This window comes from Bos mutus, chromosome 15 (genome assembly GCF_027580195.1).
Source record: "Bos mutus isolate GX-2022 chromosome 15, NWIPB_WYAK_1.1, whole genome shotgun sequence".
In the NCBI taxonomy this organism is placed as follows: Eukaryota; Metazoa; Chordata; class Mammalia; order Artiodactyla; family Bovidae; genus Bos; species Bos mutus.
This window is the reverse complement of record NC_091631.1, coordinates 77,902,964-77,924,971: the sequence shown is the minus strand read 5'-3', so window position 1 is coordinate 77,924,971 and position 22,008 is coordinate 77,902,964. Positions and strand designations below refer to the sequence as shown.

The following is a 22,008-nucleotide window of genomic DNA, read 5'->3' as shown; positions in this document are numbered from 1 at the left end:
CTTCAGTAATCTTGCTTGAGAACCCCATGAACAGTATGAAAAGGAAAAAAGATAAGACACTGAAAGATGAATTCCCCAAGTTGGTAGGTGTCCAATATGCTACTGGAGATCAGTGGAGAAATAACTCCAGGAAGAATGAAGAGACAGAGCTAAAGCAAAAACAACACCCAGTTGTGGATTAGACCAGTGATGGAAGTAAAATTCGGTGTTGTAAAGAGCAATATTTCACAGGAATCTGGAATATTAGGTCTATGAATCAAGGCAAATTGGAAGTGGTCAAACAGGAGATGGCAAGAGTGAACATCAACATCTTAGGAATCAGCAAACTAAAATAATTGGCATAGGTGAATTTAACTCATATGAACATTATGTCTACTATTGTGGCAAGAATCACTTAGAAGAAATAGAGTAGCCATCATAGTCAACAAACGAGTCTGAAATGCTTGGGCGCATTAAGACTTGGGCACAATCTCAAAAATGACAGAATGATCTCTGTTCGTTTGCAAGGCAAACCATTCAATATCACAGTAATCCAAGTCTATGCCCTGGCCAGTAATGCTGAAGAAGCTGAAGTTGAATCGTTCTATGAAGACCTACAAGACCTTCTAGAACTAACACCCAAAAAAGATGTCCTTTTCACAATAGGGGACTGAATAAGTCAAGAGAGATACCCGGAGTAGCAGGCAAATTTAGCCTTGCAGTACAAAGTGAAGCAGGTCAAAGGCTAACAGAGCTTTGCCAAGAAAACACACTGGTCATAGCACACACCCTCTTCCAACAACACAAGAGGAGACTCTACACATGGACATCACCAGATGGTCAATACCAAAATCAGGTTGACTATACTCTTTGCAGACAAAGATGGAGAAGCTTTATATAGTCACTAAAAACAAGACTGGGAGCTGACTGTGGCTCAGATCATAAACTCCTTATTGCAAAATTCAGACTTAAGTTGAAGAAAGTAGGGAAAACCACTAGATGAACTTCCAAATGTTCATGCTGGATTTAGAAAAGGGAGAGGAACCAGAGATCAAATTTCCAACATCAACTGGATCATCAAATAAGCAAGAGAGTTCCAGAAAAAAATCAACTTCTGCTTTATTGACTATGCCAAATCCTTTGACTGTGTGGATCACAACAAACTATGGAAAATTTTTCAAGAGATGGGGACACCAGACCACCTGACCTGCCTCTTGAGAAATCTGTATGCAAGTCAAGAAGCAACAGTAGAACTGGACATCAAACAACAGATTGATTCCAAATTGTGAAAGGAGTACGTCAAAGCTGTATATTGTCATTCTGCTTATTTAACTTATATGCAGAGTACATCATGAGAAATGCTGGACTGAATGAAGCACAGGCTGAAATCAAGATTTCAGGGAGAAGTATATATAACCTCAGATATGCAGATGACACCACCCTTAGTGCAGAAAGTGAAGTTCTAAAGAGCCTCTTGATGAAAGTGAAAGAGGAGAGTGAAAAAGTTGGCTTAAAGCTCAACATTCAGAAAACTAAGATCATGGTATCTGGTCCTGTCACTTCATGGTAAACAGATGGGGAAACAGTGGAAACAGTGACAGACTTTATTTTTGGGGGGCTCCAAAATCACTGCAGATGGTGACTTCAGCCATGAAATGAAAAGATGCTTGCTCCTTGGGAGAAAAACTATGACCAACCTAGACAGTATATTAAAAAGCAGAGACATTACTTTGCCTACAAGGTCTGTCTAGTCAAAGCTATGGTTTTTCCAGTAGTCATGTATGGATATGAGAGTAGGACTATAAAGAAAATTGAGTGCTGAAGAATTGATACTTTTGAACTGTGGTGTTGGAAAAGACTTTTGAGAGTCCCTTGGACAGCACGGTGATCCAACCAGTCCATCCTAAAGGAAATCATTCCTGAGTGTTCATTGGAAGGACTGATGCTGAAGCTGAAACTGCAATAATTTGGCCACCTGATGAGAAGTGACTCATTTGAAAAGACCCTGATTCTGGGAAAGATTGAAGGTGGGAGCAGAAGGGGATGACAGAGGATGAGATGATTGGATGGTATTACTGACACGATGGACATGTGTTTGAGTAGGCTCTGGTAGTTGATGATGGACAGGTAAGGGTGGAGTCCATAGGTGCTGGAGTCCATAGGGCCGCAGAGAATCAGACACAACTGAGGTACTGAACTGAATGAATTGAGTTGTATGATTTCTTTATATTCTTTGCATATTAATCCTTTAATAAATTTGTGCTTTGCAAATATGTTTTCCCATTCAGTAATTGCCTTTTCATTTTATTGATAGCTTCCATCACTCTACAAGATTTTTAGTTTTATGTGTCACTATCATATAGTTTGATTAACCATATCTTTGTGTAATAGTTGGAAGTGTGGGAGCATGATCCTTTCAGCGTTATTTTTCCTTAAGATTGCTTTGGCTATTCAGGATCTTTTGTAGTTCCATACAACTTTTAGCATTGTTTGTTCTAGTTCTGTGCATACTAGGCATTTTTATAGGGATTACTTTTTTTTTGGTGGAAAAGGCTACTCCCGTATTTATTGAGGGAATATTGTGTGATGCGCCAGGCAGGTTCCCATTCCATGAACTGTACATTCTAGTGGGCAAATGAGACACCCCATTTTCTGAACCGCAAGCACACCCTTGACATATTTTTATTAAAGAGTGTGGTTGGACCTATTTGAGTTGTGTGAAGCAGCAGAATCCAGTGAGTAAAAAATGCTCATGTTCTGATGTTCTGCAGTTTATGAGGAAGGCCTTACAAACAGGTTTTAGTGAACACATTTCACTGCTTGTGTTGCTTCCATTAAATATTAACAGTTCCATAGAGATTACTTTCAATCCGTAGATTGCTTTGAGTAGTATGAACATTTTAATAACATTAAATCTTCCAATCCATGAACACCATATATTTTCAGTTTATTTGTGCCATCTTCAATTTGTTTCATCAGTGTTTTAAAGTTGTCAGAGTATGGGTCTTTATCACCTTATTAGATTTGTTTCTAGGTATTTTATTCATTGTCCTATAACTTGTTTTCTTAATTTCTCTTTCTGATAGTTCATTGTTAGTATATAGAAATGTAACAGATTTCCATATATTAACTTCATACCCTGCAACTTTACTCAATTCTTTGATGAGTTCTAGGAGTTTTTTGGTGGTGTATTTTAGATTTTCTATTTATAATCATGCCATTGGCAAAGAGTAACAGTTTTACTCTTCCTTTCTTATTTTGATTTGTTTTATTTTTCTTGTCTGACTATTGTGGTAGAACTTCTTATGCTATGTTAAATAAAAACGGTGAGAGTGTGCATCCTTGACTCGTTTCTGATTTTAGAGGAAGAGCTTTGAGCTTTTCACCCTTGAGTATGAAATTAGCTAATGGCTTGATAGCTATGGTCTTATTAAGTAGAGGTATATTCCCTCTATACTAACTTTATTGAGAGTTTTTATCATAAATGTCACAAGCTTTTTCTGCATCTATTGAGCTTAACATATGATTTTTATCCTTTGTTTTGTTAATAGGTGTATCAAATTGATTGAATTGTGGATGTTGAGCCATCTTTGAATCCTTGGGAAAAGTCCTACATCGTCATAGTGTATAATACTTTTAATGTACCATTGCATCATTTGTCTTTGAGAAGTTTTGCATCTATATTCATCAGGAATATTGCAATTCCCTTTTTCATGTGATATTTTTGTCTGGTTAGTATCAGGGTGATGCTGACTTTGCTGAGTGAATTCAGAAGCATTTCCTCTGCAATTTTTTTAAGAAAGTTTGAGAAGGAGAAGTATTACCTCTTCTCTAAATGTTTGGAGGAGTCATCTGCTCCTGGACTTTTGGTGGTTGGCAATTTTTGAAAAATTACTGATTTAATTTAATTACTGGTAATTGGTATTCTTATATTTTCTATTTTTCCTTGGTTCAGTCTTGGGAGATTGTACATTTTTAGGAATTTGTGCATTTCTTCTAGGTTGTGCATTTTATTGATGTATATTTGCTTGTGGGAATCTCTTATGATCCTTTGTATTTCTGTGGTGTTCAAAAAGTTCCTCTTTTTCGTGTGTGATTTTATTGACTTTTGACCCACTATCTTTTTCCTTGATGAATCTCACTAAAGTTTTATCAGCTTGTTTATCTCTTCAAAGAACCACCTTCTATTTTCATTGATCTTTGCTATTGTACTTTTTGTTTGTTTGTTTCTCCTTTATTTCTATTCTGATCTTTATGTGTGATTTCTTCTTTCTCACTATCTTTGTATTTAGTTGTTCTTTTTTTTCTAGTTCCCTTAGGTGTAAGATTAGGTAGTTTATTTGAGATTTTTCTTTGTGATAGGTTTTCATTACTATAAGTTTCCCTCTTAGCATTACTTTTGCTCCTTAGGTTTTGGATCGTGTTTTCATTCTTTTTCTTTCTTTTTTTTTGTCTCTGGATGTGTTTTATTTCTTCTTTCGTTGACTCAGCGATGCATTTGTTGTTTAGTAGCATATTTTTAGCTTACACAAGTTAGTGTGTGTGTGTGTGTGTTGCAGTTTTTTCTTGTAATTGAATTCTAGTCTCATAGCATTGTGTTAGAAGATATGTTTAATATACTTTCAGTTCAGTTCAGTCGCTCAGTCGGGTCTGACTTTTGGCACCCCATGAATCGCAGCATGCCAGGCCTCTCTGTCCATCACCAACTTCCGGAGTTCACTCAGACACGTCCATCGAGTCAGTGACTTCTTAAATTTATGAAGCTTATTTTGTGCCCTAACATGTGATCCAAAACTGTGATGTAAAACTATTGATATCTACTTCAAACCTGAATGAAAGCCTTATCGAGTAGAGTTTTTTGGTCACATGTTTTACTCTTTCATCATTTTAAATATATTGCACCACTATATTGTTTCACTCTTTTCTGAAATTTTTACTTCTATTTTGTTTACTGTATATGGAGGTCAGGAAGCAACAGTTAGAACTGGACATGGAACAACAGACTGGTTCCTAAAAGGAAAAAGAGTACGTCAAGGCTGTATATTGTCACCCTGCTTATTTAACTTACATGCAGAATACATCATGAGAAACGCTGGGCTGGAAGAAGCACAAGCTGGAATCAAGATTGCTGGGAGAAATATCAATAACCTCAGATATGCAGATGACACCACTCTTATGGCAGAAAGTGAAGAGGAACTCAAAAGCCTCTTGATGAAAGTGAAAGTGGAGAGTGAAAAAGTTGGCTTAAAGCTCAACATTCAGAAAACGAAGATCATGGCATCCGGTTCCACCACTTCATGGGGAAACAGGGGAAACAGTGTCAAACTTTATTTTTCTGGGCTCTAAAATCACTGCAGATGTTGACTGCAGCCATGAAATTAAAAGACGCTTACTACTTGGAAGGAAAGTTATGACCAACCTGGATAGCATATTCAAAAGCAGAGACATTACTTTGCCAACAAAGGTTCGTCTAGTCAAGGCTATGGTTTTTCCAATGGTCATGTATGGATGTGAGAGTTGGACTGTGAAGAAGGCTGAGCGCCAAAGAATTGATGCTTTTGAAGTGTGGTGTTGGAGAAGACTCTTGAGAGTCCCTTGGACTGCAAGGAGATCCAACCAGTCCATTCTAAAGGAGATCAGCCCTGGGATTTCTTTGGAAGAAATGATGCTAAAGCTGAAACTCCAGTACTTTGGCTACCTCATGCAAAGAGTTGACTCATTGGAAAAGACTCTGATGCTGGGAGGGATTGGAGGCAGGAGGAGAAGGGGACGACAGAGGATGAGATGGCTGGATGGCCTTGCTGACTCGATGGACATGAGTTTGAGTGAACTCCAGGAGCTGGTGATGGACAAGGAGGCCTGGTATGCTGGGATTCATGGGGTCGCAAAGAGTCGGACATGACTGAGCGACTGATCTGATCTGATCTGATCTGAGCAACTATATGCAAATAAAATGGACAACTTGGAAGAAATGGATGGATTCTTAGAAAAGTATAACTTTCCAAAGCTGAACCAAGAAGAGGGATGGTATGGGGAGGGAGGAGGGAGGAGGGTTCAGGATGGGGAACACATGTATACCTGTGGTGGACTCATTTTGATATTTGGCAAAACTAATACAATTATGTAAAGTTTAAAAATAAAATAAAATTAATAATAATAAAAAAAGAAATAGAAGATCTTAACAGACCCATCACAAGCATGGAAATCAAAATTGTAATCAGAAATCTTCCAACAAGAAACAGCCCAGGACCATACGTCTTCACAGCTGAATTCTACCAAAAATTTAGAGAGGAGCTAACACCTATCCTACCAAAGCTCTTTCAGAAATTTGCAGAGGAATGTAAGCTTCTAAACTCATTCTATGAGGCCACCATCACCCTAATACCAAAACCAGACAAAGATGCCACAAAAAAGAAAAGTACAGGCCAATATCACTGATGAACACATATGCAAAAATCCTTAACAAAATCCTAGCAAACAGAATCCAACAACATATTAAAAAGATCATACACCATGACCAAGTGGGCTTTATCCCAGGGATGCAAGGATTCTTTAATATCCACAAATCAATCAATGTGATATCCCATATTAACAAATTGAAAGATAAAAACCATATGATTATCTCAATAGAAGCAGAGAAAGCCTTTGACAAAATTCAACATCCATTTATGATAAAAACCTCCAGAAAGCAGGAATAGAAGGAACATACCTCAACATAATAAAAGCCATGTATGATAAACCCATATCCTCAATGGTGAAAAATTGAAAGCATTTCCCCTAAAGTCAGGAACACGACAAGGGTGCCCACTCTCACCACTATTATTCAAAATAGTTTTGCAAGTTTTGGCCACAGCAATCAGAGCAGACAAAGAAATAAAAGGAATCCAGATTGGAAAAGAAGAAGTAAACCTCTCACTGTTTGCAGATGACAAGATCCTCTACATAGAAAACCCTAAAGACTCCACCAGAAAATTACTAGAGCTAATCAATAAATATAGTAAAGCTGAAGGATATAAAATTATCACAGAGAAATCCTTTGCATTCCTATACACTAACAATGAGAAAATAGAAAGAGAAATTAAAGAAACAACTCCATTCATCATTGCAACAAAAAGAATAAAATACTTAGGAATATATCTACCTAAAGAAACAAAAAAAAAACTTATATATAGAAAACTGTAAAACATTGAAAAAAATAAAAAATGACAGTTAATAGATTGAGAAATATACCATGTTCATGGATAGGAAGAATCAATATAGTGAAAATGAGTATACTGCCCAAAGCAATCTATAGTTTCAATGCAATCCCTGTCAAGCTACCAAAGCTATTTTTTTTTTTTTAGAGAACTAGAACAAATAATTTCACAATTTGTATGGAAGTCCAAAATCCTCGAATAGCCAAAGCAATCTTTTGAAAGAAGAATGGAACTGGAGGAATCAACCTGCCTGACTTCAGACTATACTACAAAGCTACAGTCATCAAGATAATATGGTACTGGCACAAAGACAGAAATATAGATCAATGGAATGAAATAGAAAGCCCAGAGATAAATCTACGCACCTATGGACACCTTATCTTTGACAAAGGAAGCAATAATATACAATGGAGAAAAGACAATCTCTTTAACAAGTGGTGCTGGGAAAACTGGTCAACCACTTGTAAAAGAATGAAACTAGAACACTTTCTTAGACCATACACAAAAATAAACTCAAAATAGATTAAAAATCTAAATGTAAGCTCAGAAACCATAAAACTCCTAGAAGAGAACATAGGCAAAACACTCTCTGACATAAATCACAGCAAGATCCTCTATGACCTACCTTTCAGAGTAGTGGAAATAAAAGCAAAAATAAACAAATGGGACCCACTTAAACTTAAAAGGTTTTGTACAAAGAAGGAAACTATAAGCAAGGTGAAAAGACAGCCTTCAGAATGAGAGAAAATAATAGCAAATGAAGCAACGGACAAAGAATTAATCTCAAAAGTATACAAGCAGCTCCTGCAGCTCAATACCAGAAAAATAAATGACGCAATCAAAAAATGGGTCAAAGAACTAAACACACATTTCTCCAAAGAAGGCATACAGATTGCTAACAAAAACAAATGAATGAAAAGATGCTCAACACCACTCATTATCAGAGAAATGCAGATCAAAATCACAATGAGATACCATCTCATGCTGGTCAGAATGGCTGCTATAAAAAAAGTCTATACACAATAAGTGCTGGAGAGAGTGTGGAGAAAAGGGAACCCTCTTACACTGTTGGTGGTAATGGAAACTAGTATAGCCACCATGGAGAACAGAGAGCTGCTGCTGCTGTGTTGCTTCAGTCGTGTCCGACTTTGTGCAACCCCATAGACAGCAGCTCACCAGGCTCCTCCGTCTCTGGGATTCTCCAGGCAAGAATACGGAGTGGGTTGCCATTTCTTTCTCCAACTCATGCATGCATGCTAAGTTGCTTCAGTCGTGTCTGACTCTATGCGACCCTATGGACAGCAGCCCACCAGGCTCCTCTGTCCACAGGATTCTTTAGGGTTGCCATTTCCTTCTCCAATGGAGAGCAGAGAGGAGATTCCTTATAAACCTGGAAATAAAACTGACATATGACCCAGCAATCCCACTACTGGGCATACGCACTGAGGAAATCAGAATTGAAAGAGACACATGTACCCCAGTGTTCATCACAGCACTGTTTAAAATAGCCAGGACATGGAAGCAGCCTAGATGTCCATCAGCAGATGAATGGATAAGACAACTCTGGCACATATACACAATGGAATATCACTCAGCTATTAAAAAGAATGCATTTCAATCAGTTCTAATGAGGTGGATGAAACTGGAGCCTATTATATAGAGTGAAGTAAGTCAGAAAGAAAAACACCAATACAGTATATTAATGCAAATATATGGAATTTAGAAAGATGGTAATGATGACCCTATACACGAGACAGCAAAAGAGACACAGACGTAAAGAACAGACTTTTGAACTCTGTGGCAGAAGGCGAGTTGGGCTGATTTGAGAGATTAGCATTGAAACATGTATATTATCATATGTGAAATAGATCGCCAGTCCAGGTTTAATGCATGAGACAGGGAACTCAGGGCTGGTGCACTGGGATGACCCTGAGGGATGGGGAGGGCAGGGAGGTGGGAGGGGCTTCAGGATGAGGAACACAAGTACACACATGGCTGATTCATGTCAATGTATGGCAAAAAACACTACAATGTTGTAAAGTAATTAGCCTCCAATTAAAATAAATACATTAATTTAAAAAATTATGATTGGGGATTTATTACCCATGTCTCAGAAAGTGAAAACATTCACCATTTTTGTAAATATCATAATTTCATGGATATAAGTAAATAGACCAAAGGGAGAGGAAGAAGATTGATAAGGCATGAGATAAATTATTAGGGATTTTTGCTAGTAATTAAGTTCAAAATTTAAAATCAACGGATATGTGTAGAAATCAAATAATATATGAAAAGGTTTCCTATTTATAGTGGACACTTCTTTTGATATCAAAGTAATTCACTTATTTCAAGTTACATTGCTGTTGTTCAGTCGCTCAGTCATGTTCAACTCTGTTGACCCCATGGACTGCTGCACTCTAGGCTTCCCTGTCCTTCCCCATCTCCTGGAGCTTGCTCAAACTCAAGCTCGTTGAGTAGGTGATGCCATCCAACAATTTTGTCCTCTGTCATCCCCTTCTCCTCCTGCCTTCAATATTTCCCAGCATTAGTGTCTTTTCTAATGAGTTGGAAACATGCTCTTTGAACAGATGGCCAAAGTATTGGAGTTTCAGTTTCAGCATCAGTCCTTCTAATGAATATTCAGGACTGATTTCCTTTTGGATTGACTCCTTTAGGTTTGAAATGCTTGAAGTCCATAATTCAAAACCATCAATTCTTCAGTGTTCAGCATTCTTTACGGTCCAGTTCTCACATACATACATGATTACTGAAAAAAATACATAGCTTTGACTATATGGACCTTTGTTGTAAAAGTAATGTCTCTGCTTTTAAATACACTCTCTAGGTTTGTCATAGCTTTTTTTCCAAGGAGCAAGTGTATTTTAATTTCATGGCTGCCATCACCATCTGCAGTGATTTTGGAGCCCAAGAAAAGAAAGTCCGTCACTGTTTTCATTGTTTCCCCATCTATTTGCCATAAAGTAATGGGACTGGGTGCCATGATCTTCATTTTTTGAATGCTGAGTTTTAAGTTAGCTTTTTCACTCTCCTATTTCACTTTGATCAAGAGGATCTTTAATTCCTCTTCCTGCCATAAGGGTGGTGTCATCTGCATATCTGAGGTTATTTATATTTCTCTAAGCTACCTTGATTCCAGCTTGTGCTTCATCCAGCCTGGCATTTCACATGATGTACTCTGCATATAAGTTAAATAAACAGGGTGATAATATATAGCCTTGATGTACTCCTTTCCCAATTTGGAATAAACCTGCTGTTCCATTTCTGTTTCTAACTGTTGCTGCTTGACCTACATACAGGTTTCTCAGGAGGCAGGTAAGGTGGTCTGGTATTCCTATCTCTTTAATAATTTCCCACAGTTTGTTGTGATCCACACAGTCAAAGGCTTTGGGGTAGTCAGTAAAGCAGGAGTAGATGTTTTTCTGGAAGTTTTTGCTTTTCCTATGATCCAACAGATGTTAGCAATTTGATCTCTGGCTCCTCTGCCTTTTCTAAATCTAGCTTGAACATTTGGAATTTCTTGGTTCATGTACTGTTGAAGCCTGACTCAGATAATTTTGAGCATTTCTTTGCTAGCATGTGAAATGAGTGCAATTGTGCTGTAGTTTGAACATTCTTTGGCATTGCCTTTCTTTGGGACTGTAATGAAAACCACCTATTCCAGTTCTGTGGTCACTGCTGAGTTTTCCAAATTTGCTGGCATATTGAGTGCAGCACTTTCACAGCATCATCTTTTAGGATTTGAAATAGCTCAGCTGGAATTCCATCCCCTCCACTAGCTTTGTTCATAGTGATGTTTCCTAAGGCCCACCTGACTTCACACTCCACGATGTCTGGCTCTTCATGAGTGATCACATCATCGTGGTTATCTGGGTCATTAAGGTCATTTTTTCGTATAGTTCTTTGGTGTATTCTTGCCACCTCTTCCTAATATCTTCTGCTTCTGTTAGGTCCATACTATTTCTGTCCGGTATTGTGCCCATCTTTGCATGAAATTTTCCCTTGGTATCTCTAATTTTCTTGAAGAGATCTCTAGTCTTTTCCATTCTATTGTTTTCCTCTATTTCTCTGCACCATTCTCTTAGGAAGACTTTTTCATCTTTCCTTGTTAGTCTTTGGAAATCTGCATTCAGATGGGTATGTCTTTCCTTTTCTCCTTTGCCTTTCACTTCTCTTGTTTCTGCAGCTATTTGTAAGGCTTCCTCAGACAGCCATTTTGCCTTTTTGCATTTCTTTTTCTCGCGGATGTTTTTGATCACCACCTCCTGTACAATGTTGTTTACCTCTGTCCGTAGTTTTTCAGGCACTCTATCAGATCTAATCCCTTGAATCTACTTGTCACTTGCACTGTATACCAGAAGGGCCTAATAGTTTCCCCTACTTTCTTCAATTTAAGTGTGAATTTGGCAATAAGGAGTTATAGTAAGCACCTATATTATATAATATAATGACTATATAATATAATCATATTAAGCTATGCCATAAAACAATTTATAAAGAAACTAGGTAAGATGAATAATGAGTAGTGTTAGTGTCTAAAATTGTATACTTAGTAAAAATTGAAACTATCATTAATTAATCACAAATTCAACAAATACCCCAAAACTATTTTTAGCTTTATGCTTCTTTTCATAATTTTTTTTTTTTTGCCAATGAGTAAACCAAATTTCTGTGGGATTCAGAGAGATAATAATGCAATTTTTATTGGACTATGACACTAACAATACAATAAACCTAACTTGGTGGTTTTTATTAAAATATATTTCTATTTTTATAGAATTTTTAATATATTTTTAATATTTTTATGTATTTCTCTCTATATAAAATATATAAAATCTCTCTATTTTATAATTCTTACAGCCCAGTGAGTGATACTTATTCAGTATACTTATTCATTTTACTTATTCAATAAGTGATACTTATTCATTTTTCCCCCTATTGTGTATTTAAGAGTGGAAAAATCAATATATATTTAAAACTCATTTTCAAATACTTGTTTTGAAATTCATGTTTTGAGATATTTGAATGAATATATGGCTAAGTGCAATTTTAACTATCAGACATTTATGAGAACTAATTATTTCATAGCATAAAAATAATTTGGAAAACATATACAGAAGATAAAATGCTTCTCAAAACAGTTGTTTATTAATGTATTTTGAAAATAAATTGTGAGCTATTTCCATCATGTTTTTGAAAGTTGGTACAAATTAAAATGTCACAGAAGTAATTATTGAGGGCTGCCACCAAAATATGAAGTGTGCCCTTCTAGAAATTTAGAAACACATTCTCTTATCCTCATTTAATTACACATTCTCTTATCCTCATTTAATAACACATTCTCTTATCCTCATTGTATTAATTTCTCCATCCAAGAAAGGGCTAACTTGTCAAAGCCTTTTTTTTTTTTGAAGGGAAAAAAAGATGGCAGAGAAGGAGGACTTTGAGCTCACTTACTCCCACAAACACATCAAAAATATATCTGCATGTGGAGCAACTCTAGCTGTAAAGAAATTGGAAACTGGCAGGCAGCTCTTCCACAAGCAAGACTGTAAGAAAGACCCACACAAAGATAGATAAGAAAGGAGGCAAAGAAATCAGAGTTTGAACTACATATTGAACACCTCATTCCTGGGGTCTCACATTGAGAAGACACATCACTTTAGCTGGTTTGAAGACGGGACTGTAAGAAACTGAGATTTTACTTTTGAAGAATGCACACACATCCACTTGTTTTTGGGAAAATGGGAAGGAAGCAGATTGAAAACTCTCTGGGATTCTGGCTAGTTTTTTTTATGACCATCCTAGAGCTTTAATACAGATTTAATGCAATTCCTACCAAAATACAGTGATATTTTTCACAGAACTAGAGCAAATAATCCCAAAATGTATATGGAACCAAAAAAGATCCTGAATAGCTGAAACAATCTTGAGAAAAAAGAATAAAACAGGAGGTAATCACACTCCCTGACATTATTATACTAAACAGCTACAGTCATCAAAACAGTATGGTACTGGCACCAAAAAGACAAACAGATCAATGGAACAGACTAAAGACCCCAGAAACAAACCCATGTACCTATGGTCAATTAAGCTACAATAAAGAGACAAGAATATATAATGGAGAAAGGACAGTCTTTTTACCAAGTCGTGCTGGGAAAATTGGACAGTTATATGTAAAAGAATGAAATTAGAACATTTTGTCAGACCTTATACACAAATAAAGTGTTAAAGACTGGAAAGTATTAAAGGCTGGAAACCATAAACCTCTTAGAAGAAAATGTTCAGAACACCATCTTTGACATAAGTCATAGCAATATAGTTTGGACCATTCTTTTCAGACAAAGGAAACAAACAAAAGTAAACAAATGGTACCTTATCAAACTTAAAAAGCTTTTTCATAATAAAGGAAACCATTGACAAGATAGAAAGACAACTTAATGAGAACAATTACTAACAAAGGATATGAGTGATAAAGGATTAATATTCCAAATATTAAACAGCGCATAGAATTTAAGATAAAAAAAATCTGATTAAAACATTGGCAGAAGGCCTGAATTAACATCGTTTCTTTTGTGATGGAGATGGCCAACAGTCACATGAAAAGATGCTCAACACCACTATGTTAGCGAAATGCAAATCAAAAACTATAATAACATAGTACCTCACAACTGTCAGAATGACCATTGTTGTCAAAAGCCCACAAATAACAAATGTAGGCAAGGATATGAAGAAAAGGGAACACTACTACATTGTTAGAGGGGATGTTAACTGGTGCTGCCACTATGGAAACAAATATGAAAGTTCCTTTAAAAAATAAAAAGATAGAACTACTATATTGTTTAGGAATCCCACTCCTGGGTATACAAAAAAAAAAAAAACTAATTTAAAAGATATATACACCTCAAAGTTCATAGTTGCATTATTTACAATACCCAAGGTAAAGAAGTAATCTAAGTGGATAAATGGATAAATATGGATAATGGAAAATGGATAATGGATAAAGAAGATGTGGTATATCATGAAATATTACTCAATCATAAAGAAACAGAAAATTGCCATGGATAGAACTGGATGGTATTTTACTTAGTGAAATAAATCAGACAAAGAAAGACAAATACTGTTTATAATCACTTATATGTTGAATTTAAGAAATAAATTAAAGAAATTGACATAACAAAACAGAAACAGACTCACAAACATAGAGAAATAACTAATGGTTACCAACAGGAAGAGAAAATAGGTGAGCGACAAGATAGGAGTAGGGGATTAAATGGTACAATTTACTATGCATAGAGTAAGTAAGATTCAAAGATATGTTGTACAGTGCAGGGTATATAGCTGATATTTTATAATAACTCTAAATGGAATATAATCTATGAAAATATTGACTTTATGTTGTATACTTTAAAATCATTTATATTTTAATAGAAAAAACTCAGAGACATTTTTTTGATCAAGATTATTTATCATTTTACTTTGTAAAAAAATGCTTTGATTCTCTGAAACTTTTTTCTATTATTTTATTAAATAAGATGTTGAAACAGAGTTATTGAAGTGCATGTACAAATTCCTGACAAAGTTTGGTTTAGCTTTTGTTTTTAGATGAATCAGAAATGAAATCAAGAAACATTAAAAGTGATTTTGCTTAGAGCTACAGGAATTAAAATATAGACAGTGAAAAAATGTTCAGGGTAGGAAAAGCTTTTCTTGAGGAGAAATCTTATAGGACAATTAAGAACATATAATGTATTCTTACACTAGAGTGGACTTTGTTACAAATTATGAGATTTATATTTGAGTGATATTTTAGAGACAAAGATTTGTTAAAGTCTCATTATTACTGTGCATTCATGGTAAACAAAACTCTTAGAATTCTGGAATAATTAAAATAGAGTTGATAATGGTAAACACTCAACTTTTCTAAGTTTTGGGTGTCTGATGTACAGCTTGGTGATTATAGTTAACAACACTGTATCATATACTCAGAAGTTGCTTAAAAAAATAGATCTTAAGTGTTCCCACTCTTAAGAAAAAAAAAAAAGTACAGTTTGTGTAGTCATCAAAGGTATGCAAGAAGAAAAAGTCATTATGTGAAGTGCTGGAGGAGGAAATGGCAATCCACTCCAGTATTCTTGCCTGGAAAATCCTATGGACAGAGGAGCCTGGTGGGCTGCAGTCCACGGAGTCACAGAGTCAGACACGACTGAGTGACAGGTTACAGCACACGATGGAGGTGCTAGCTAACCCTACCGTGGTAACCATTTCACAGTATACTTGTATATCTAAGTATAATGTATTTCTCTTGTATGTTAATCATATCTCAATAAACCTGGAAAAATTAATTTCTTTGAAACTGTGACAAAAATAAGATGCCTGGTTTCCTTAGCAAGAGTTTATTTAATTTTATTTATTCAACAATTATCCATACCCCTGGGTGTGCTGATTTTCTTCTTAGAAACCTGCTAAACCTCTGAAATGGGTCAGTGTGTTCTAGGCACTCACTTGCCTTCTCCAGAGGTGGTCTTTCATAGCACAAGTCTTTTAGCAAACAGAGGGTTTGAGCCTTACTCACCAACTGACAGGAAGTTGGTAATCCCTGAAGTTCTTACAATTGACTGTCCTGTAGGATTTGTGAAGAGTTATTTACAAAGTTTCAGTTATTCATGTCAAACAACTCAAACTCTCAGCACAGGAGTGGAGTGGGAGAAGGAAGAAATGGGAGTTTGAGCTGAAGTGACTAGGTCTTGCTCAAAAGAGAAGGTAACCTTCTTTCCTGGATTCCATAAATGCACACTAAAAGTTTCATATACTTTATGTAATTACAACCTTAATGATTTCTTGGACTCCCTGAGGAATAAACCTGAGTGATATACAGGTTACAATTAACATTTTCTAATAGAATAATAGCAATTCATCAATCAACTGTTGTTTTTTCACCCCTTCTTCTATAAAGGACTTCCCTGGTAGCTCAGACGGTAAAGCGTATGCCTACAGTGAGGGAGACCCGGGTTCGATCCCTGCGTCTGGAAGATTCCCTGGAGAAGGAAATGGCAACTCACTCCAGTACTCTTGTCTGGAAAATCCCATGGATGGAGGAGCGTAGTAGGCTACAGTCCGTGGGGTCACAAAGAGTCGGACACGACTGAGCGACATCACTTTAACTTTCTTCTATAAAAGGGCAACGGGTGGAGAATACTGTCATTTTTTTTCTTACAGTATAGTCTGGCTTCAAAGAACTTTACAAGAAATTCTACATGCTTTTTTGCTTTTGACTTTTACAAATGCTAATTACTGTTGAATAAAGAAACTTATGGCATCTAGTTTAGTGTCCCTGGATATTAAGGAGAAATCTCTGAAATATGTCTTGGTTTTGATTTGTAGAGTTGAGTACTTAAATTGTTCTTATAAATAAACTTTCAAATTGGTAAGTTATTACTATGAATCAAATCATAGTAATCAAATCAAATCAGGTTATGCAAATGAACTGTATGTAACTAACAAATGAAACATGTTACAATATTGTTCAGCAAGCATAAGATATTGTAGGTAAATATGAGCAAACATTTATAAAACCACTAGATGGCATTCATTCACTGCAGTTTTGGCCAAATACAGCCTTTAAAGTTTTATCAGGACATGCAGGATTAGGAGCAAGTATTATCCCTTATTTGATGATATTTTTCTATCGTTTAATGCAATGACAGAGTTCAATTTTACCTTTTCCTATATGCTTTAAATCAAGTCAACAAGCACTGAAAGTCTTCATTAAAGGATTCTTCCTTGGGAGAAGATTTGAAAACCATCTTCACTGTAGTGGCAATGTATTTACTTAAAACATTTAGAAGAAAATAATCACAGTATGTCACTTAATTTTGTTTTATTTCATTGCTTTATTAATTCATTTGGATATTTCTCACATAGCTAGTTCTCTAAAGGTTATAAAAAGTACAGAGTCACATTTTGTAATATTCTAATAATCTTTAGAGTTAGTGTTTATGAAAATAGGAGGTCAACAGCTCTTGAGTCTCAAAAAGTCCTTTCTATTGTACAGCTTAAAAATGTATGAGAAATAGTGCTTCTAAGTACATTGAGAACAAAAACGGTCTTTGGTGTTAAAAAATTATGATTTAGTCTTGCTTGTGTGTGTGCTCAGTCGCTAAGTTGTGTCCAACTCTTTGTGACCCCATGGACTGTAGCCAGCCAGGCTCCTCTGTCCGTGGAATTCTTTTGGCAAGAATACTGGAGTGGGTTGCCATTTAATCCTCCAGGAGATCTTCTCCCCCCACCTCCGCCCCCACCCACCAGGGATTGATTCCTCATCTCTTGTGTCTCTTGCATTGACAGGTGGGTTCTTTACCACTGAGCTACCTGGGAAGCCCCATGACTTAATATAAAAAATAAATAGATCATGGAGCAAAAACTCCCAGACTCCACACTTTGACTAAATGGGTGAGACAACATATTTATCCATCAATAAAGGTCAACCATATTTGTAGAAGATCTAGGTTAATAATAACAACATAAAATCCAGCACTTACCTGTTCTAATATGTTTTGAAGCCTCTCTATTTCACAGTCTATTACAAATTTCTTCTCTTGTCTTCTATCAAGTTCTTCTAAAAGTTGCCTGTAGTTGACATCACTAAAATTTTCCACACATATAGCGCTGACGTGCCAACCATTTTGTCCTGCTTTTTCCATAATAGCTTGAAGTATCGAGTATCCTAGTGGGGAAAAAATTCAGAGTGGTTACTAAAAACATGTCCTTAAATAACTTATGCAGGCACGGATTCTACATCAATATTTTTATATTAAAAAATGAATTCTTAGAAATTTAAAAATATGAATGGTTATTTCTGAATCATTCAATTTTCCTTACTTTGCATGTGTGTATGCTAAGTTGCTTCAGTCACATTCAACTTTTTGCAACTCTATGTACTGTAGCCCACAAGGCTCTTCTATACATGGGATTCTCCAGGCAAGAATACTGGAGTGGGTTGCCATGCCCTTCTCCAGGGGATCTTCCTGACCCACGAACAGAACCCTCATCTCCTGTGGCTCCTGCATTGCAGGCAGAGTCTTTTATCTCTGAGCTGCCAAGGAAGCCTCTTTAATTTCTTTACTCAAGACAAAATCATGCCTTAAAAATATTGCCTGAAATGAAGTAACAACATCATACCTTGAGTAAGCACTCTCAAAATCTCTCTACTGAATAAATTCCTTAAAAATATTGCTTGAATGAAGTATCAAATCATACCTTGAAAAGGTTCTCAAAATTCTTCTACCAAAGACATTGCTTTGGAGACATTTTTGATGAGATAAACCTAAAACAAAATCTAGTACCCTCTGTAGTCAAGAACAATTTCCAAAATCTTTGCTAATTTTACTCACTCAACAGAATTAATTTTGAACATCTGTATTGACTCTCCTCTTAAACAAGTAATAACATTTTGGGGTTCAACTGTGGAAGATAAGTTATGAAATAAACATTACAACAGTATTTATTGAAGACCCATTATTATAAGTGGAGAAAGCATTATTTAACTCTTCCTGTCTTGGCAGGGGAATTAAGTGGACTGAGGGGGAATTGAATGAAAACCAGGTGAAGGAATGACCTCTCAAGCTCATAATCTAGTAGAGGAAAATAAATTCAATTAAAAAAATGCAACTTAGTATAAAACTGTAATGATTGCTGCACACAAGGGAAAGTTTTGGCCCAAGGGAAAGTTTGGTTAAATCTGCCTTGATGAGACAAGGGAAAATGCCCTGAGAAGAAACAATTTGAATTGGGTCTTGAAGGTTGAGAAGGTACCTCTAAGACTGCTAAAGAAAGAGTGTTTATTAGTGGGAGACAGCCTTCCAGGGGGTGGAATGGTCTTTAGTCTATTCTTGATCCAGATCTCTCTCCATATAGAGGAGAAGTATGGATCTTAATATCTTGGTAAAGGAAGAAAGGGAAGACTCATGAAACCAGGCTTTAGAATATTTCTTCATGTTAATGTTGCCTTGGAATCTTGTCTTTTCCAGCTCTCAGTTTTGAAGTGGAATGTGGGGGGAAAAAACAAAACAACAACAACAAAAACAAAACAAAACAAAAAAAAGGAAAAGAAACTTTGAATCTATTTGTAGCATTTGGCATAAACCTTTTTGTTGGTGTTCAGTCACTCAGTGTTGTCTGACTCTTTGGGACCACATGGACTGCAGCACATCAGGCTTCCCTGTCCATAAGAAACTCCAGGACCTTGCTCAAATTCATGTTCATCGAGTCAATAATGCCATCTACCCATCTCATCCTCTGTTATTCCATTCTCCTCTGGCCTTAATCTTTCCCAGCATCAGGGTCTTTTCCAATGAGTCAGGTCTTCACATAGGTGGCCAGGGTATTGGAGCTTTAGCTTCAGCATCCGTCCTTCCAATGATATTCAGGACTGATTTCCTTTAGAATGGACTGGTTGGATCTCCTTGCTGTCCAAGGGACTCTCAAGAGTCTTCTCCAACACCACAGTTCAAAAGCATCAAATATTCAATTCTCAGCCTTCTTTATGGTGCAACTCTCAAATCAGTTCAGGACTACTGGAAAAACCATAGCTTTGATGATACAGATCTTTGTTGGCAAAGTAATGTCTCTGCTTTTTAATATGCTCTCTAGGTGTCATACCTTTTCTTCTAAGGAGCAAGCCTCTTTTAATTTCATGGCTGCAGTCACCATATGCAATGATTTTTGAGCCCCCCAAAATAAAGTCTGCCATTGTTTCCATTGTTTCTCCATGAATTTGCCATGAAGTGATGGAACCAGATGCCATGTTCTTCACTTTTTGAATGTTGAGTTTTAAGTCATCTTTTCCACTCTCCTCTTCCACTTTCATCAAGAAACTCTTTAGATCCTCTTCACTTTCTACCGTAAGGGTGGTGTCATCTGAATATCTGAGGTTATTGGTATTTCTCCCAGCAAACGTGATTCCATCTTGTGCTTCTACAATCCCAACATTTCACATGATGTCCTCTGCATATAAGTTAAATAAGCAAGGTGACAATATACCGCCTTTACATACTCCTTTCCCAATTTGGAACCAGTCCTTTCTTCCATGTCTGGTTCTAACTGTTGCTTCTTGACCTGCATACTGGTTTTTCAGGAGGCAGGTAAGGTGGTACCTATGCTTCTTAAAGGTAAGCTTAAGCCTTTAAAAAGGTATAATTCTTATTTGAGCTCATTCTATGCCAGATATAGTTTCATATAATTTCTTCCTTCCGTACTCCTTAAAAAACATCACTATGAAAAAGCTAGTGAAGGTGATGGAATTCCAGCTGAGCTATTTCAAATCCTAAAAGACGATGCTGTGAAAGTGCTGCACTCAATATGTTAGCAAACTTGGAAAACTCATCAGTGGCCACAGGATTGGAAAATATCAGTTTTCATTTCAATCCCAAAGAAAGGCAATGGCGAAGAATGTTCAGACTACCAAACAATTGCACTCATCTCACACACTAGCAAAGTAATGCTCAAAGTTCTCCAAGAGAGGCTTCAACAGTATGTGAACCGAGAACTTCCAGATGTTCAAGATGGATTTAGAAAAGGCAGAGGAACCAGAGATCAAATTACCAAAATTCATTTGATCATATAAAAAGCAAGAGAATTCCAAAAAAGCATCTACATCTGCTTCATTGACTACGCTAAAGTCTTTGACTGTGTGGATCACACAAAAGAAGGAACATTCTTAAAGAGATGGGAATACCAGACCACCTTACCTGCCTCCTAAGAAACCTGTACGTAGGTCAAGAAGCAACAGTTCGAACTGGATGTGGGACAATAGACTGGTTTCAAGGGTGTATATTGTCACCTTGCTTATTTAACTTATATGCAAGTACATTTATACATAAGCACATTATGTGAAATGCCATGCTTGATGAGGTACAAGCTGGAATGAAGATTGCAGGAAGAAAAATCAATAATCTCAGATATGCAAATAACACCACCCTGATGGCAGAATGTGAAGAGGAACTAAAGAGCCTCTTGATCAAAGTGAAAGAGAAGAGTGATAAAGATGGCTTAAAACTCAACATTCAAAAAAGTGGCATCTGGTCCTATCATTTCATGGCAAATCGATGGGGAACCAATGGAAACAGTGACAGACTTTATTTTGGCCCCAAATCATTGCAGATGGTGGCTGTAGCTGTGAAGTTAAACGATGCTTGTTCCCTAGAAGAAAAGCTACGACAAACCTAGATAGCATATGAAAAAGAAGAGGTAAAGTCCATATAGTAAAAGCTATGGGTTTTCTAGTGGTGATATGTATGTGAGAGATGGATCATAGATAGAATTGATGGTTTTAAACTGTGCTGTTGGAGAAGACTCTTGAGAGTCTTCTGCAAGGAAATCAAGTCAGTAAATCTTAAAGGAAATCAGTCCTGAATATTCATTGGAAGGACTGATGCTGAAGCTGAAGGCCCAATACTTTGGCCAACAGATGGTCCCCAGAAGACCTGACTCATTGGGAAAGACCCTGTGGCTGGGAAAGACTGAAGGCAGGAATAGGGGCAACAGAGGATGAGATGGTTGGATGGCATCACCGACTTGATGAACATGAGCTTGAAGGGGGCTCTGTGTGTTGGTGATGGACAAGGAAGCCTCGTGTGCTGCAGTCCATGAATTCAAAAAGAGTCAGACACTATTGAGTGACTGAACTGATCTTGCTCCCTGTAGTTAGATTGAAGAGCTGGGTGGATTAAAAGTGAAGACTTAAAATGAGTACAAAGCATTTTTTTGATAAGAGCACCTTTTCTCAGTTTTCTAATTTTTATGTGAGTCTCTCAGA

General features: G+C 36.6%; 1 protein-coding gene across 5 annotated transcripts in view; it reads right to left on the bottom strand.

The window, feature by feature from the left end:
• GRIA4 (glutamate ionotropic receptor AMPA type subunit 4) overlaps window positions 1-22,008 on the bottom strand; it is a 686,576-nt gene that overhangs the window by 160,970 nt on the left and 503,598 nt on the right. For all 5 annotated transcript variants that reach the window (XM_070384351.1, XM_070384348.1, XM_070384349.1 and 2 more), the window contains exon 5: window positions 17,735-17,919. In XM_070384351.1, the coding sequence (XP_070240452.1) occupies window positions 17,735-17,919 (185 nt within the window). The remainder of the gene's footprint in view (window positions 1-17,734; window positions 17,920-22,008) is intronic.